Source organism: Dipteris shenzhenensis, chromosome 33 (genome assembly GCF_047967505.1).
Source record: "Dipteris shenzhenensis isolate YYH24624 ecotype China chromosome 33, Dip_SZ_1.0, whole genome shotgun sequence".
NCBI classification, from domain to species: Eukaryota; Viridiplantae; Streptophyta; class Polypodiopsida; order Gleicheniales; family Dipteridaceae; genus Dipteris; species Dipteris shenzhenensis.
The window spans coordinates 31,850,527-31,869,067 of record NC_141628.1 but is presented as its reverse complement, the minus strand read 5'-3'; the positions used below and the strand labels follow the sequence as shown (position 1 = coordinate 31,869,067).

Genomic DNA, 18,541 nt, shown 5'->3' with positions numbered 1-18,541 from the left:
CGCATTCTTGGCTGATCTGCTACAGCTTGCTGGACGCACTTTTCTCTGATCTTTTCTGGTGTTGGAAGACACTCCTAGGCAGCTCTCTCCTACCAGAGTTTGCTGTCCGCTTCTCATCCTACTTCTGGAGCTGTTTCGGCCTGAAACAGGCTCTTTCTGTTGGCTGAATTCTCATCTTCCTTTGCTACAGCCATTTCTATTGAGTTCTTGCTAGGTTGGATGCCTTGCCGTTGGCCCGGGAGAGGATTGGGGCACTGGGGGTGCAATGGTTGGCCTTGGGCTCGGTGATGGCTTGGAAATGGGAAATGCATTGCTTGGAATGCTATCAGACTGGTCTACTTGTGAACATGCATGTATGCTGAAAGGAACCAAAGTAATAGCACTGGGAGTTGGTCACTAGCACAGCCACAGGTTGGCGTTGTACTGGGTCGCACCTGCGGGTGAGCTCTTGAAGGGAGTCCCTTTGTATCTTTGAGCTAACCAGTTTTAATAAATACCGCAAGGGGCGCCAAGTGTTGGGGCCAACAAGTGTCACTCTCTATGTTTCTGAGTAGGGGCATTCTAGCCTCCCTTGTCTTGAATGGTTCCATGATGCAGTGCAGTGAAGTTCCATGCTTTGAGTTTTGTTTGTGAACAAAGGCAATCAATTAAGTTGGCTGTATTTTCATCTTTATGAGATAATAGAGACAGATACACTGCCCTTAGTGATCTAAGGCCGGTTACAGGTAGTTTCCAACATCACTGCTTGGAACATCTGGGTCACTTGTTTGCATCCTGCTGATGGGAGGTCACCAGGTTCCCCTAGCAACCACACTCGTTGCCATCTGGCAAGATATCATCTACACCTTGCGTGCCATATGGGAGCACATGAAATTGGGATCTTGAACGACCGTTTTTTTTGCCATTATATTCCTCTTGCTGAGAATCTACTTGGATCGTATGTATGTCTTCCTTTTCTCTTTTTTTCCAGAGAAAAGGAACTTCTATTAATGCTTGAAAATATCCACAAAACAAATCAGCAAAAAAAACAAGAAGGTGCTCATCATGGGAAAGGGAAAAAGGAAAACTAATTGCCGCCTGAATAGGGCCAACCTATTTCCTAAGCTCCCAAAATACTACCTAGGGAGTCTCTAGAATAGGGGCTAACAACCACAGTGACAGGCTATACAACCAATGAATAACTTGCTCCGTGAGAACATAGAAGGAGCCTGCAGGCCATGGTTGCTCTAGACCCCAAAGTCCTACGCTCCCAAATAGCTCTCACAGTGTAGATGATATCCAACCAAATGGTGACTAAAGTGGCCGTCGGAGTGATCAGCTAGCCTCCCATCACCCAACTGCAACGGACGACCCTAATGTGCCATGCGGTGATGCTAGCAACTGTCTCCGACACACTACCCTCTGCCAAGGGTGCACGACACGCCCGTTGCGTGGGAGGAACCGCCTCATGTGCCTTGATCTTGGTCACTGTCTAGTCGTGAATCCGAAAGGCAAGGGCTGTGGTGTCAATCGAGAATGCATGCGTGCCCTCTGTGAGCCAAACAACCATCCCCCATGTAAAGTCTCTCTCCATAAGCTGGGTACTCGCTACTATCCTCATAGCTACTGACCAGACTCTCTAAGCTGCCGGGCATCCCCATAAACAGCGAGGACTTGTCTCTGTCACTCCATCTGTGCAGCAATGGCATCTGCAATCCGACCTCTTCTGCTCAAGCCAAGGGCTGATGGCCAAGCATACACCCCTTTGGATCCTGAGCCTTTGAGTGCCACAACAAAGGCTGCCTGTCAAGAACTCCTCCCTGCAAGTAGGGTCGGCTCAAATAAGACCAAGCGACAAGCACTTCAGACTCTAAGAAGGCTTCTCATCAGGGGGGGGCCTTTCCCTGTGAGAGGTGCAGGCGAAAAGATCCATTTGAACGACGACTGCCACTGCCGGCGGTGCGGGGGTATTCATGAGAAGCCCACCATGTATCAAGAGCTTCCAAGGCTCGGAGGCTCATATGAGACCTTGTACTATCAGCTTGCCCATGAGGGCTCTGCTCTGCTGCTTGCATCTCAGGATCAATGATGCCGAGGCCTCCCTGGGCTAGTGGTATAATCACAGTTTGCCACGCTATCGTGGCTCTAGTATTTCGAGTGCAATCGAACCTGCCCAAAAGGAAGTTACATACCAGTCGCCTAAGCTGCCCCATGCAATCCATGTTAAAACACCAGCACGAGGCTATGTACGAGGCTGTGGCAAAGAGTACTTCGTTCACCACTAGAGCCCTGCATGCTAGAGAGAGTTTAAGCTTGCACCACCGGGGGTATCTGCTACTCTGTTGAGATATCTATGCCCACTTGGCTTGCAAGGTACCGCATTGTTTGCCCCTGAGGGATCCATCTGAAGCCTACGGAAGCTACCCAATCTCGAATCTCGTGAACCTCCTCAATGGCTATAAGGAAGCCTATTGACTTGGCCCAGTTGATCCTGGCACCTGAGGCCATACAATACATAGCCAGGGACCTCCTAACCGCCTCCAAGCTCTTTGTAGAGCCCTCCACATACAGCACGGTGTCGCCTGCAAACTCCGAGTCCAGCAGCTCCTCCTACCGAAGTGGAAGTCTCATCCCTTGAGCGCAAAAAATAACCCAAAGCCTTCGCCACAAAAATAAACAAGAAAGGGGCGAGGGGGGCAGCTCTACCGAACTAAGCAGGAGAGAGAGAAGGCATCGCTTGTGTGACCACCAATAAGCATCTGAAGGGAACTACCTACATAAAGGGCCAAAACCCCTATAATCTACCTATCGGGGAAGCCCAACTATTGCATAGTGGCACTCCACCTTGTCATACGCCTTTTGGAAATCCAAGAGTAGGATAGCAAGAGGCTAAGACTCATCCTGGGCCCAGTCAAGAGCCTCCAAAAAGTGAAAATGTTGTCCATTCTTAGACAAACCCTGTTTGAGTGTCATGGATGATGTCCGCCAAGTGCGGCCGCAGGCGTAAACTCAAGACCTTAGCTAAGATCTTGTAGGTGGTGTCCAGCAAGGTGACTGGCCTCCACTGACGCAGGTCTGCTTTGTTGCCCCCTCTGGGGGTCAAACAAATCCACCCTCTGCTTAAGGATTGAGGTAATAAGCCTGTGTCCAAGATCTCCTAAAAGGCACGCCGAAGAGGGGTACAAATATGCTCCCAAAAGCACCTGAAGAAGGTCGGCCTCATGCCATCCTCTCCTGAGCACTTCTGCAATGGAAGTGCCTACAAAGCCTCTGAGAGCTCCTAGTCTGTAAAAGGCATCTCTAATTGCCTACTCATGCTCTGGGTAAAAAACTTTGTGGTCATCTAGAGGATATCGAGTGCATAATGCCATCCGTGCCTCTCAGATGTTGCAACTGCGTCCCTGCGGATCTAGGGCCTGTTCTTTGAAAGAAATGCCTGGTCATCCTGTCCGCTTGTTGCACCAAGCGGGATCTGGAAGAGTGATCTCTGCCCGGCGTATTTCTGTATCTTGGAGGTCCAGAAGTGTACACTCGTATTTGTCTGCCAGCCATTGTGATCCTGAATCCTGCTCTCTGAGATGCTCGATGGAGGCTAGGTCCCATCTCAAGGCCCTATCCCCTGCCTATAGAATCGGCGTCGATGCAAGGCTTGGGATTGCAGCTCCTCATTGCTCCTTTGAATTGCCACTGCTGCCCACATAGGCCATCCTACCTCTAGGCTGTCAACTGGCTGTCTCCAAATCTCTGTTACTGCTTCTTGCACCTCTAGCTCCTGTAGCAGTGAGTTAGATATGAGGATCCCCTTCGGGTAGCCCATGCCAGAACTACTCGAGCTGCAAAATCACTCGGGAGTGGTCCGACATTGTGGTACCTGCCATAATACCTCTCGCTTGACCCCTATGCAGAGCCCAGTCTCCCCACATAGAAACGGTCCAACCTCTCTAGGAGTCCATCGTGTCTGCGCTGGCCAAAAGAAAACTGAGGCTAGGTCCCGTCTCAAGGCCATATCCCCTGCCTATAGAATCAGCGTTGACGCAAGGCTTGGGATTGCAGCTCCTCATTGCTCCTTTGAATTGCCTCTGCTGCCCACACAGGCCATCCTCCCTCTAGGCTGTCAACTGGTTGTCTCCAAATCTCTGTTACTGCTTCTTGCACCTCCAGCTCCTGTAGCAGTGAGTTAGGTATGAGGATCCCCTTCGGGTAGCCCATGCTGGAACTACTCGAGCTGCAAAGTCCATCGTGTCTGCGCTGGCCAAAAGAAAACTGAGGCTAGGTCCCGTCTCAAGGCCCTATCCCCTGCCTATAGAATCGGCATCGACGCAAGGCTTGGGATTGCAGCTCCTCATTGCTCCTTTGAATTACCTCTGCTGCCCACACAGGCCATCCTCCCTCTAGGCTGTCAACTGGCTGTCTCCAAATCTCTGTTACTGCTTCTTGCACCTCCAGCTCCTGTAGCAGTGAGTTAGATAAGAGGATCCCCTTCGGGTAGCCCATGCCGGAACTACTCGAGCTGCAAAATCACTCGGGAGTGGTCCGACATTGTGGTACCTGCCAGAATACCTCTGGCTCGACCCCTATGCAGAGCCCAGTCTCCCCACATAGAAACGGTCCAACCTCTCTAGGAGTCCATCGTGTCTGCGCTGGCCAAAAGAAAACTGAGCTGGCCAAAAGAAAACTGACGCTAGGTCCCGTCTCAAGGCCCTATCCCCTGCCTATAGAATCAGCGTTGACGCAAGGCTTGGGATTGCAGCTCCTCATTGCTCCTTTGAATTGCCTCTGCTGCCCACACAGGCCATCCTCCCTCTAGGCTGTCAACTGGTTGTCTCCAAATCTCTGTTACTGCTTCTTGCACCTCCAGCTCCTGTAGCAGTGAGTTAGGTATGAGGATCCCCTTCGGGTAGCCCATGCCGGAACTACTCGAGCTGCAAAATCACTAAGGAGTGGTCCGACATTGTGGTACCTGCCGGGATACCTGTGGCTCGACCCCCCCTATGCAGAGCCCGGTCTCCCCACATAGAAATGGTCCAACCTCTCTAGGAGTCCATCGTGTCTGTGCCGGCCAAAAGAAAATGAGGCTAGGTCCCGTCTCAAGGCCCTATCCCCTGCCTATAGAATCGACATCGACGCAAGGCTTGGGATTGCAGCTCCTCATTGCTCCTTTGAATTGCCTCTGCTGCCCACACAGGCCATCCTCCCTCTCGGCTGTCAACTGGCTGTCTCCAAATCTCTGTTATTGCTTCTTGCACCTCCAGCTCCTGTAGCAGTGAGTTAGGTATGAGGATCCCCTTCGGGTAGCCCATGCCGGAACTACTCGAGCTGCAAAATCACTCGGGAGTGGTCCGACATTGTGGTACCTGCCAGAATACCTCTGGCTCGACCCCTATGCAGAGCCCAGTCTCCCCACATAGAAACGGTCCAACCTCTCTAGGAGTCCATCGTGTCTACGCTGGCCAAAAGAAAACTGAGGCTACCTGGAAGCCCGGAGAACTCCGCATCTCTTCAGGGATCTCTACCGCAGATTGTAAAGATAAACTGCTCCCAAGTACTCTCTACCGTTGGCATCTGTACAAAGGACGCAGCTCCCTGCTTGTCCTCCCCATGCTCCAGATTGTTGAAGTCACCTCAAACAATCTAGGAGTCTACATCGGGGAGACACTCCATCAATTGTCTCCAAAAAGTAGGACGATATTGTCTACACGCCAGAGCGTAGATATTCAGGATGCCTATTTTGGAGTCGCCAGCCGTGATTCCCATCCAGACTGCTCTGTTTATGATCAGATCTCCTTGGCCAAAAACGTCCACCAGCACTGTCTGAGAAGCCGAGATGCAAACTCCCCCGCTCCTGCCTATTGCCGGAGACTAGACCTTTGGACCTCTTGCTGGCAAAAGATGGTGGCGTCGACAAATGTTAGCTGCTGAAAACATATGCTATTGAATCAGAAGGAAATCAATTGATCTCCCAACCACTGCCCTCTAAAGCTCATGGCGAAGAATGAAGTATTGTGGCTATTGCCGTTTGTAGTCATGGAGTCAACGGACGTTTTTTTTTTTTTTCCAAAGAAAGGAACCTTCTATTAATGCTTGAAAGATTTCATACAAGACAACAGCCCCGAAGGTGCTGAGTATGAAAAAAAACCGGAAAAGGCTGAAAGAAAAACCAGCCTATTCCAGAGAAGCCCAGCTCACTGCCTAGGGGATCTCTGGAACTGGGGCTAACAGCCAAGTGGGGGGACTATACAGCCAGCGAATCCCTCGCCAAGTGAAGATGTAGAAAACACATGCAGGCCAAGCCTTGCAGAAACGAGCACGCCTCTCAATAGTCGCCCTGGAGCTTGGAGTCCCGCGCTCCCAGGTGGACCGTAGAGTGTAAATGATATCCTGCCAGATGGCAACCAAGGTAGCCGAGGGTGGAACCGGGTGCTCTCCCATCACAAGACTGCACCGAGCCACCCAAATGTTCCAAGCCGTGATGCTGGCTACCACCTCCCAAACATTGTCCTCCCTAGGAGGAGGAGGAGCTAGGGTGTCAGGGGGGACTACCTCGTGGAGTGCAATCCTCTGAATGCTCTGACCCTGTATCCGGTAGGCTGGGGAGATCTCATCAATCTAAAACGTGTGTCCTCCCTCTGTCAACCAAGCCACCATCCCCCAGGTGTAATTTCTATGTATACTTCGCATGTGTGTCATGATCCTGAGGGCTCTCACTTAGATCCTCGCTGCGCTACGACAGCTCCATAGGCAGTGTAGGATAGTCTCTAGGACACCATCTGAGCAGCAGTTGCACTGCTCCTCCACTCGCATCTGCTCCAACCACGGGCCGATGGGCAAGCCTCCGTGGGCTGCCAGCCAGAAGAAGTATGAGATCTTCCTTGGCCGCAAGCTGGACCACAACCGCGTCCAAAACCTGGAGCGAACACATCCCGGGGCACTCTCTGGGTCACCCAGTGTCTTTCCCTTGAGGGAATCCACCTCGACGAGTCCATCTGAAGTCTCCTGCCAATCCGTGTGGCGTAGGAAAAGAAAGGCACCTCATCTATCGTCTCAGCTAGGCCGCCCCTGGAGGGGCAAAACCACTCCCCGGGTCCCACTGGACCTCCCTCAGGGGTCTACCCTCCCATAGCCAGAGGCACCATCGAGAGGCGTCCTGCTCTAAGATACTGGGATCAATGTGCCACTCCTTCCCCAAGCGTCCTACCGCTCTGATCATCTGCAAATGTATCCCATCAAGACTCCCATCCATCTCAGGGTCACTCCCAGTGAGGGGCTGAAGCAGGCCTCTAGGTCCTACACGGAAGAAGCCGGGGTGCATGCTGCCGCGCTACATCAAAATCCTCAAGGAAACACCAGTACGGGAAAACTACCCCAACCATCTACTGTCTCTCCAAATGTAAAGTCCTTCCCACCAGGACTCAAGAATGGCTAAGTCGATCCGTTGCCCTGTCCCTCTCAAGGAGACAGAGGTTGCTATGGTTGGCTCTCGATTCCTCCATGAGGTTGGCAGCAGAGGGAGACGAGCGATGCTGGTATGCACGGACTCACATATGGTTTGTGAGACTAGGGTTCCACATCGATAGGATACCTCCTTTTCAGTACAGTTTAGATGCCCCTCCGGTACTCCCACCCACCATCCCGATTGGGCCACATACCAACCAGGTCATTCGAGAGGATCTCCTGCAGCTACACCCCTTTAGGACCTGGTTGGAGCCGAGGGAGCTTCCAGTGAAGTTGAGTTTCTACAGAGATTACTGTCTTCGCATTTCGGAGGAGGGATTCATCACACCACCGGGGTACACTGAGCTTCATATGCCTCACTCACTACGGATCTCCATTGGATAGTTTCGGGTATCATCACACCGCCTCCGCATAGAGAGCGGCAGAGCAGAGGGGATTCGTAGGGAGCATCGCTTATGCATATTGTGCGACTGTCAGGAGGTTGAGTCGGAGGAGCATTTTATTTTCAGGTGCCTAGTGTACTACGAGATCCGAGGTCGCTACCACTGCCTCTTCAGAGACGGCTCCGGGCTCCTTTCCATATTCCTCGCCTACCCAGATCAAAGATGCCTCGCGGCCTTCATTCACGAGGGAGTCCGACATAGAGAGTACTTACTCAAGCGACGGGGCTTGGCCACATCATCAAACACCTCTCAGAGCAGAATCACAGAGTTCTTCCCATCGAGTGACATTGATCGTCCAGTCTCTAGCCGCCGACGTGACAGAGACCCCAACCCGACGATCGCAGCACGACACACGAGACATCGAGGGGACACAAAGATCACTCTGGGAGACCTCCCGTCATTGTTTAGACTCGGGATACGTCCCACGGGAGTCACGGTGGCTTTGGTCTTGCGTCGAGCCTCGTCCAGGAGACCGAGACGCACAGCACCCCTGGACAAACACCAGCGTCCCATCACCGGCTATGCACCAGCCTGGGGGACATGACATACGGAGGATTCCGCTTCGCTCTGGTCCTTTTCTTTTCATTGTTACATCCAGATGTATTTGATTATGTATGATCAGACTTAGAATTCAGCGCGGGTGATGATGCTCGTTTCAGTAGCTCCACCCTTACTGTGATTTGTATCATGTTTTCTTTCAGTCTCATAGACCCATCGGTCTTCCGAAGACTCTAATAAAATTTCTTTCTTTTCTCAGATGCGCTAGGGTGTCAAGCCTTGCCTCTACCTCCATAGGTAGTCTGCTCTAGCGACCAGAAGCCCTGATGGACCATTGTCCCACTGTGCCCAGCCAATGTGAGTCCGCTGCCCAAGCATACGTCCCTCCTGATCTCTAACCTCTGAGTGCCACATAAGGGGCTAGTGTTCAAACTCCTCTCTGCATCAGGGCGGAGCACGGATGAGGCCCCCTGCTAGTCTCTGTCAAACCCTGTGGAGGCTCCTCATCAGGGGGGAGCCCTTCCCGGTAAGGAGGGCCTCTGAGAAGATCCATCTATGTGAAGGCTGCCACTGTCCCCCAGTGCTCGGGGTGTTCCTCAGAAGCCCTCTCTGTAAGAGGAGCTTCCAAGGTTCGGCACCTGGGGTGAGGCCATGAACCACCAACTTACCCAGAAGGGCTCTACTCTGCATCTTCGGATGAATGATACCCAAGCCTCCCGGTGCCTGCGGCATGATCACTGTCTGCCAAGCTACTCGTGCCCTAGTGTTCCTCGTGCCGTCTGAACCTGCCCAGAGGAAGTTCCGTACCAACCGTCGGAGCTGCCCAATGCATCCTCTGTGAAAGCACCAACAGGAGGCAATATACTAGGCAATGGCAAGAAGGACCTAGTTTGCCACTAAGGCGCTACCTGCAAGGGAGAGTTTGGCCGAGCTCCAATAGAGAAGCTTGTGCCAAACACTCTCAAGGACCGAGGCAATTGCTGCTCTGCTGTGATGTCAATACCCACCTGGCATCCGAGGTATCTCGTTGTCTGGCCCCGCGGTATCCATTTGAAACCAAAGTCACTCCCCCACTCACAGATCTCTTGTGTCTCCTCAAAGCCCGTGAAGAAGCTTATGGATTTCGTTCAGTTGATCCGTGCCCCCGAGGCCTCACAATAGATAGCCAAGGCGCCTCTGACTCTCTCTAGACTCGCTGTGGTGCCCTCAACATACAAGGCCGTGTCATCTGCAAACTCCGAGTCAAGGAGCTCCTCCTCCTGTCTGATTGGGAGCCTCAACCCTATGAGACCCGCCACCTGTGATCTCAAGTAGTAGCCCAGAGCCTCCGCTACAAACAAGAAGAGGAAGGGAGCTAGTGGGCAGCCCTGGCGGACCGAGCGAGAGAGAGGAAAGGCCTCGCCTGTGTCCCCTCCAATAATCATCTGACTAGAGCTCCCTGCGTATAGCATTGAAACTCCTCTGACCCATCGGTCTGAGAAACCCAATCTCCTCATAGTGCCCTCGAGGAAAGACCACTCCACCCTGTCGTAGGCCTTCTCGAAGTCCAAGAGAAGGATGGCCAGTGGCTGTGACTCCTCCCTGGACCAATCCACTGCCTCCCAGAACGGAAGATGTTGTCGAGGATGCTGCGCTCCTGACAAACCCAGTCTGTGTGTCATGGATGATGTCAGTAAGATGAGGCCGTAACCACAAACTCAAGACCTTGGAGAGGATCTTGTATGCAGTATCAAGCAAAGTGATCGGCCTCCACTGTCGGATATCTGACTTGTCTCCCCCTTTCGGGATCAAACAAATCCACCCCCTACGCAAGGACTGAGGGAGAAGGCCTGTGTCGAAAATCTCCTGGCAAGCTAAACGGAAAGGCGTGGAGATAATCTCCCAGAAGTTCCGGAAGAAGGTCGGAGTCAAGCCATCCTCCCTCCGGCATTTCTGGGTCGGGAGAGCCTTGAGGGCTTCCCAGAGCTCCTCATCTGCGAAAGGCTCCTCAAGTCTGCTGCATAGGTCCCGCGAAACTACTGTCGGAATGTGATCACAAACTAGCTCTTGGGCCACAAGACCGGCTGGGGTCATCCTCTCTGTCTGAAAGAGCTGGCTATAGAAACCGGTGGTCATGTCAAGAATCTCCTGCGAGTCAGTGTGCATGATGCCCTACAAGTCTCGGAGACGCTGTAGCTGTGTGTCGGTAGATCGGGACCCAGTGGTTTGAAAGAACTGCTTCGTCATCCTATCCCCTTGCTGTACCCATCGGGCCCGAGAGGAATGATAGGAGAACTCAGCCCGCCGCAGCTCCGTGTCCTGAAGCTCGAGACGAGCGCTCTCCAATCTATCACTAAGCCACTGAGACATTGGGTCCTGCAACCTGAGTCTCTCGATGGAGGCGCAAAGCCCGCTTGTGCTCTTGAAGGGTCCTCCTCCGCCTGAGGGCATGAGCCTGCAGCTCCACATTGCTTCTCTGAATCGCATCGGCAACCCACGCAACAATCCAGGAGTCAACATCCGGAAGACACTCTGACAGCTTCCTCCAAAAGACCAAGCGATGCTGTCTACACACGCTAGGGCATACACGTTCAGGATTCCAATCCTAGACTCTCCCGTCCGAACTCCCATCCAAACTACCCATCCTGGAATGAGCTCGCCCTGATCGTAGACCTCTGGAGCTAAGGTCTGTGAGATTGAGATGTAGACCCCTCCGCTTTGTCCTACTGCAGGAGACCACTCCTCTGGACCTCTCCCTGGAAGGAGGTGATGGTGTCGTCTAATGCCTGCTGCTGAAAACATGTGCTCCTGAATCATAAGGATGTCCACTGCTCGCCCTACCACTGCCCTCTGGAACTCCTGCCGAAGCACCAGGTACTGCAGCTGGCTACGAACATGGTCGTGGAGCCCGTGTACGTTCCAATTCACTATGGTCCAGCTCATGAGGAACGGGGGAGTCAGGAACAAGGCTCTCCTGTGGATGGGTGCCTATCCTAGAAAGACTGACTTGTGTGATTTTGCCGAGGGTTTGGAGGGCGAGTAGTCAGTGTCAGTGCAGCGTCGTACTAGGGTGGATACCGGCTCAATACCGATCTTCCGTGCCCACTTCATCATGAAGGAGGCTTCCACCCCTAACAAATCCGCACACGTCTGGAGGGGCCAGAAGTGTGCCTGGTCCACCTTTGCCTCGATTGGCAATCTGATAACTCCCGTTGCTAAACCACACACCGGCTCCTCGCGCGTGAAGCTTAGCTGAAAGTTCACCTCTACGCCATGGGCGTACCAAAGATCTAGTCCTTGTGGTCCCATCCACTCGTCCATCATGAGCATAAGTTGATTACCCAAAATAGCATCAAACACCTCCGGGGACCACTTCTCCAACCTTGTGGAGGCAAGCAAAAATCTCCAAATAGGGTGTGTCTGAGATCCCACTACACTGATCAAACCCCCCTTGCGGGGCTGAAGAACCATGAGCGTGATCTCCAATGGTAGAGGGTATGACTCCGGAATCTCTAGATAGTTCCAGGGTCCTAACCTCCAGAAGTCCCGCGGTAAGGGACACCCAGGCTGGAGGTTGGGAGTTGCTGGCCGAGAGGGCAAGCCTCATCTCTTAGGATCCCTCTCTGAGCAGACCTGTTGCTACAATGAGGAGGCAGAAGGGGGCGTCGTCGTTCCCTTGCCTGATGACAGGGGTGTCGAAGCGGAAGAAGCTGCTATTGAAGTGGAGAGGGGAGCGGCGGGAGAGGGAGAGGTCGAGATGCGGGGGACAAAGGGCGGGGGGCGGGTGGTGATAGTGACCATCAGAGGGGGGGATGAGGGAGGGGAAGGGGACGGGGGGAACCCTGGAGGGGGAGGGGGAAGTGAAGAGGAGGGGGGAAGTGAAGAGGAGGAGGGGGAGGGGTCGGGAGGGGGAGGAGGGGGCTTTGGATCGGCTCCTCCACAGCCCTCGTTGGGCTAGCGACTGCGGCTTCCGCCATTGCCGCATCTAGAGCTCCTGGGGCTCTCTACTGCTGCAAGGGTGGGTGCGGAGGCTGGACTTCCGAAGCTGGAGGATCGGCTGGATGGGCAGAGGCTCCCGCTTCTGGAGGGGGCTTCTGTTGTTCCTCTTTCGAGGCCTCTCGGACAACCCTGTCCCTCTCCCTACAGTTGGCCCTCTGTTTGCGGCATTTGCAAGCCTGCTTGCTTGTTTTCTTTTTCTTTTTAACCTGTGTCCAGCTCCCTTCCGAGGGGGTAACCCATGGGGTCTGAGACTCCTCTTGCTCCTACTTGAGAGGGCGCTGAACTCGGGCCTACTGACTCTGCCTACTCTGCGGAGGAGGGGGAGGAGGCGCGCGAGGGAGGCCACGGGGGCAATCTCTGGCGAGGTGGCCCATCTGTCTGCATCAAAGACACTGGCCTGGTAACCCAGAGATCTCCACCCTCTGGCAAAGTGTGCCCCCTTTCAGAGTCTCGAGAAGGATCAACTCTAGGAGAGACTCCGGGCTCTCCACCACCAGTCTAATCCTGGGGACTCCATCATCTGCTAGAACGGAGGCGGTCGTCTCTGGCGGGGACTCTAGCACCGTGCCAAATGCTCGACCAATAGAAGGGCGGATGGCTCGATACTCCTTGGGGAGCCCTGGGAAACGGAGTGTAACCGAAAACCGTGGAACATGGTGTGTATCCATGTCCTCCACTGTGAACCCATGATACCAAGGAAAGAGGTAGACAAGGTGCGAGCCAGGGAGTATGAGGCTCTGCTCCACAAGTGTTGAGGCGGTGTCAGGGGAGCTTAGTTGGATGAGAAAAACGCCTCGTCCATAGATGGTGACCTCCTGGATGTGGTCGCCCTCTAATGTCAAGCTCGCCTGGATCCACTCTCGCACCTGTCTCCGTGTAGGCGTGAGGCCCACAATTCTACCCACAAGCGCCTTGTCCTGGAGGGACTGAACTGCCTGCTCTACCTGTTGCTTGTCAGCTGGGGAAAGAAGAACCTTGACGGCTGTGGGAGTCGAGGGTGCTGCCATAGAGCCCCTCTGGCCAGACCAAAGGTCGCCACCAAGATTTTCTTTCATAGTAACAAATACGAATGCTCCCGCTGCAGGGAGGCAAATGAAAAAGGAAAAGAAAGAACGACGAGGCAAGGCGAGGCGGAAAGGCGGAGGAGAGCGAATGGGAGGGCGGCAGGGAAAGTAGAGGGGAGGAGAGGAAGGAGGGAGAGGAGGAGGAATGAAGAGGAGGAAGGAGGGCGGGAGAGGCGGGAGAAGAGGAGAAGAAGGAAGGGGGAGGTGGAATGGCGAGGGGCGTGCACTGGCAGGAGGAGGGTAGAAGGACGGGAGGAAGTGTGGGGCGGCAAGGAGGGGGAGTGGGAGGCAAGGAAGCGGAAGGAGAGGTGGAGCGGGGGAGAAGGCAAGGCAGGGGACGGAGCAAGGGGTGGCGGCGCGGGGGAGAAGGTAGGGCGGGCGAGAAGGCAGGGCGGGGGAGCAGCAAGGGGAGGAGGTGCGGGGCAGGGGCACGGCGCGGGGCAGGGCAGATCGGAGAGAGAGGAGGGGCGAGGCAGAGCGAGGGCGAGGGTGAGGGCGAGGCAGGGAGGAGGGACGATGAAGAGGAGGGGGCAGCGGGCGGAGCAGACAAGAGCCGCGGGCAGCCTACAGGCCACCGCAGGCAGCAGGGAGGAGCTCACCGAGCAGCTCCTCCATGAACTCAGGCAATTCAATTAAGAGCTCTCAAATGTCCACGCACGTTCCAACTTAGTAGTGTCCAACTCATGGAGAAGGGTCTTGAGGAAACAGAGCTCTCTTCTAAGAAGGAGCCTGCATTGTTGAATCTAATTTTTTAGCCTTCCACGAGGGTTTGGATGGGGAGTAATCTGCATTCTTGCGCCTCCATATCAAGGGCATAACAGGTTCCACGCCAATCTTCAAGGGCCACTGCATCATGAAGGACACCTCAATCCCCAGTTTGGATGGACACCGGTATAGACACCAATGCATGACCTGTGAGTAATGAATCTCCGCCGGCCCTGGGCGAATGAACCCGTGGCATAACCTATGCAAGGTCTCTCAGAGGGGAAACCTAGCTGAAAAGTAGCCGAGTTGCCATGGTGAAGCCAGATATCCACTCCCTGCGGGCCCATCCACTCATTCATCATGCTAAGAATCTAATCCTGCATCGTTCGATCGAACAAAGAACGGATCCACCTTTCCTTTCTCGTGGAGGCAACGTTGAACCCCCAAAAGGGGCTAGTGCAGGAACCGACCACTCCAATCAAGCCCTCTTTGTGGGGCTGCAAAATCATAACCATTATCTCTACAACAAGGGGGTAGGCATCGGGTATCTCTAGGTAGCTCCAGGGGCTGATCCTCCAAAAGTCCCTAGGCAAGGGCGTGAGGCCTCGGGCCTAGAAGGTGAGATGAGTGTCTTGAAGAGGCCTTCTGTGATGAAGCCGTATCCTATAGGTGCACGGAGGATTGGGGCTCCACCAAGAAGGCCGCAGCCTGAGATCCGCGGGGGGGGGGGGGGGGGGGGGGGGGGGTCTATTGACCTCTTGCCCGTAGGATTTGGATCTGGGGCAAGGGGGAAGGGAGGAGGAAGAAACTGTTGGCCCTTCCTTAATGGGAGCGGGCGGGGGGGGGTGGGGGGGCTGACAACTCGAGGATCGGGTGGTGAGGGTGATAGCAGCGAGAGAGGGAGGAGGAGGAGGAGGGACGGGGGCGGGGAGGGGGGAAGAAGGAAGGGAAGGGGGCTGGGGGGGGGAAGGGGAGCTAGAGCAGGAGTTGTCGAGGCCGTCTGAGGAGAGCGGGGGAAGCTGTCCCTGAATCGGCTGGCTCTGGCGCTACTGAAGCCCTCTGATATCCTTCAAGTAGGAGCTTACTATTCAAGACATCATCAATACCCATTTGTATAAATGTGATTTTGCACCTGGCTCAAAGATGTCATCAATAGCTATGCACCAACTTCTAAATAAAAACACTTTCTTGTTGTAGTGGCATCTTCTGAAAATAAACCTTGCCATCCTTTCTTAACCACAGGTTCTCTAAGTCAATCTTTGCCTGATGGTTAGCTCTAACAAACTCAATGCTTGATCTAGTCATGACCAGAATATGTGCAAAAATGTCAGCCACAATGCATCACTATTATCAGTTCGAAACAATATAGAGATATACCACTTAAACTTGAAAGCATTCGAAAAGCATCCTCTTTATCTTTTGGCTTCTCCAGTATCAACCCCTGCAAGGGCAAGAACATAATCACATGAAACAATTGTCTCAATAAACTTGTAGGTGGAACAAAGCTGGTGCTAGACACACGTATATAGAAAGATAACTTTCTGTTTATGGGAGACACATGCCAATATTTCTGCTGACAATATAAGGCATGCTGCAGATTGACGAGCTCCAAAAAGGGGTATTGAACCCACACACACAGACACCCCGACAATATTTCTGCCATCAGGACCTTTGGCTAGTAGAAATTGGTGCAAGAACAGATATCTATGTGGAGAGAGAGAGAGAGATGCGGCAGATATGCCCAATGACATGGATTTAATCAGGAATTATTAAGTTGGTCTTGGAAATCACATCAAGCTCAACCACTGTGTCAGCTCCAATCACAAGGTCTGCTTTTTTGCCATCAACAACCTGCCACAAAACCAAAATTCAGCTTCCATCAATGCCTTTCTCATGACCTGCCATCAGAAACTGCCTTATCATTGAAACATTTGAAGATTCCATTTCCAGACAGATTTTTTATAAACCAGCATACTGTTTTCATTAAGTTGGAATTACATTTGAATTATCAATTAGACTGTCCAGCACAATTTAGAGGAAAACCTTGCAGACTTGCTATCAAGGCACTGAGGAAGAGATCCTATCTTGTTTATCATTACAGCAAACAGCAGGATATCAGGTCCTTCCAGCTTGTAACATTTAATCATGATTCTAATGAGAAAATAATTTTGTGGGGTAGGATGAGATTGAAACAAGCCCCATCCCGCCGCCCCACAAATATTTTTTTAAATTCTGTTAAAATGTCGGTATATACCGATGCCTATACCGACATTGCAATGTCGGTATATATTGATGGTAATACCGATGCCTATACCGATACTAACAAACATCACTTACCGACACCCATACCGATGCTCACATCGATGCTTTCTTTACGATGTACACTGATGGACATTCTGACACTTTTCACTTGTTTAAAAAAACCTTCTTTGTATTTAGCATCGATATATAGAGTCAAAATTCCTTGAAATTTTGTATGTATGTAGATAAAGAGAGTAAGTCACACCATTCTATAAACCTAAATTATCATCTACATAACACAGCCCTTTTGTACCAAGGAGGCAAAGTAAGTTTTGTGTGTCAAACATAAATGCAACTTGCAAGAGGTAAATTAAAGAGAAAAGCCCTTAAAGGTTTCATTAAAATGAAGAGACAAGTCCATTACACTCACCACTCGCGTGCTAACTTCCACCTAGCAGCTTTGACTTTATCTACTACCTCTTCTTCATAATAAAAATGATTTGTTAGAAGTATGGAGAGGCTAGAGTCTGCATTTAGATGCTCATCTAAATGCTCTAGACATTTTACCGTACACTAGGCAGGTGCTTGTATACAAATGCATAGGACCTATGATATTGCTTTGCATTGCAGCATGTTTGCAGTTTGCAGGCTAGTTTGTAGTTTGTCCCGCTGTTGTCTGCTCTGAATATTGGTGTACCCACACTGCTTCTCATCATTTTCCATGTGTCCCTGCAAAAGGCATATATTTATTCGCCTTGAAATATTTACAACTATTTACAACCATTCATCAAAGTTCCCACAAAAGAGTCTCTTGTATCCCAAAACCTACACCAAAACTAAACTATGTACACCTATGTGCCTACCCACCAAAATGTATAGTGCAAAAAACCTTATTACATTTTTTGACCTATCAACGTGGGATCCCACGCACTGAGGCTACAACGATGACAGATGCGACGGCCTTCGTGGCCACTACTCTGGGGGTGGCTGAACACAGGATTGAGAGAGCATGGCGGGTGGGGAGAGACCCCAACCGAGAGCAGCCCCTGATCATATGGTTCCATAACGCTCAGGCACGACTTTTGGCTTATGAGACCAGCCATCGATCTCCATGGATGAGGACCTCACTCCACTACAAGTTGTGGAGAGGCGCTTCCTATTGCAACAGCGGGATCAGGCCGGCAAGGAGGGGAAGTGGGCAGTAGTACGAGATGGACGACTCCTTACAGGCCCCCGTCGGGCACCCACCTCTCCTCCCACATAGGGAGGCAGGGTCTATGAGACTCAGATCTCCAAGACCCTATCCTGCACCATTTGGAATTGTAATGGTACCTTATGGTCAGAACCAGGGAACTTCTCGGAATCCTATACGGGTCGAGACATAGTCTTTTACACAGAGACACATCAGAGTCCGAGCGTCCACTACCGGTTGTCAGCGGGTACACTTGAGAGTCTGCTTATAGAGATGAGACTAGAGACACAGGGGAAATACGAGGATTAGGAGGAGTAGCAGTTCTTTATAGATCCACCCTTCTGGGGATCATTTCAATAGAGCAAAGGGATACACACTCCAGGTACCTTTGGATCCGGATCCGACACGGGGACAGCCGGGATCTGTTTGTCGCAGTATGCTACTTCCCTCCCGAGACATCCCACTTTGCTAGAGATATTCGAGATGAGGCTGAGACATTCCCATTTGCAGCCCTTTATCAGTCCATTGTTGACTTCTCAAACCGCGGAGAAGTCCTCCTAGTTGGGAACTTCAACGCGAGGACAGGAGCCTGCCAAGTATCACTCCTCGACTTCAGAGATGATTCCATTCTACTGCCAAATATTGACCTTGAGGATGCAGGTATACTTTGGGTTTCGGCTGACAGACGAGGTCTGGTCACATCCTATGGGCACGGCCTATTGGACCTCGGCAGGATGCATGGGTCTCACATGCTTTCCACATGGGGGAGGTTCTAGCGTTGTTGATTACATCATGGGATCCCCTGCCTTCACATCTCGCATCACTAGTTTCACTGTAGCACCTCTTCCTCCAGGGGCTGATCATACCTACCTATTCTTTAGCATTTCCACTCCCTGTCGCACCGTTTCCTCCACCCCACCGAGTTCTTACTCCATCTATCATGATATACGCTTCGACCGCGATCACTCACCTATTTACTCAGGCCGTCT

General features: G+C 52.3%; 1 protein-coding gene across 2 annotated transcripts in view; it reads right to left on the bottom strand.

Moving 5' to 3' along the window:
• Positions 1 to 18,541, bottom strand: part of LOC147879973 (uncharacterized) — a 58,117-nt gene that overhangs the window by 24,217 nt on the left and 15,359 nt on the right. For both annotated transcript variants that reach the window (XM_087371957.1, XM_087371958.1), the window contains exons 4-5: positions 15,911 to 15,970; positions 15,497 to 15,560 (exon numbers count right to left, since the gene is read on the bottom strand). In XM_087371957.1, coding sequence (XP_087228083.1) covers positions 15,497 to 15,560; positions 15,911 to 15,970 — 124 coding nt within the window. The remainder of the gene's footprint in view (positions 1 to 15,496; positions 15,561 to 15,910; positions 15,971 to 18,541) is intronic.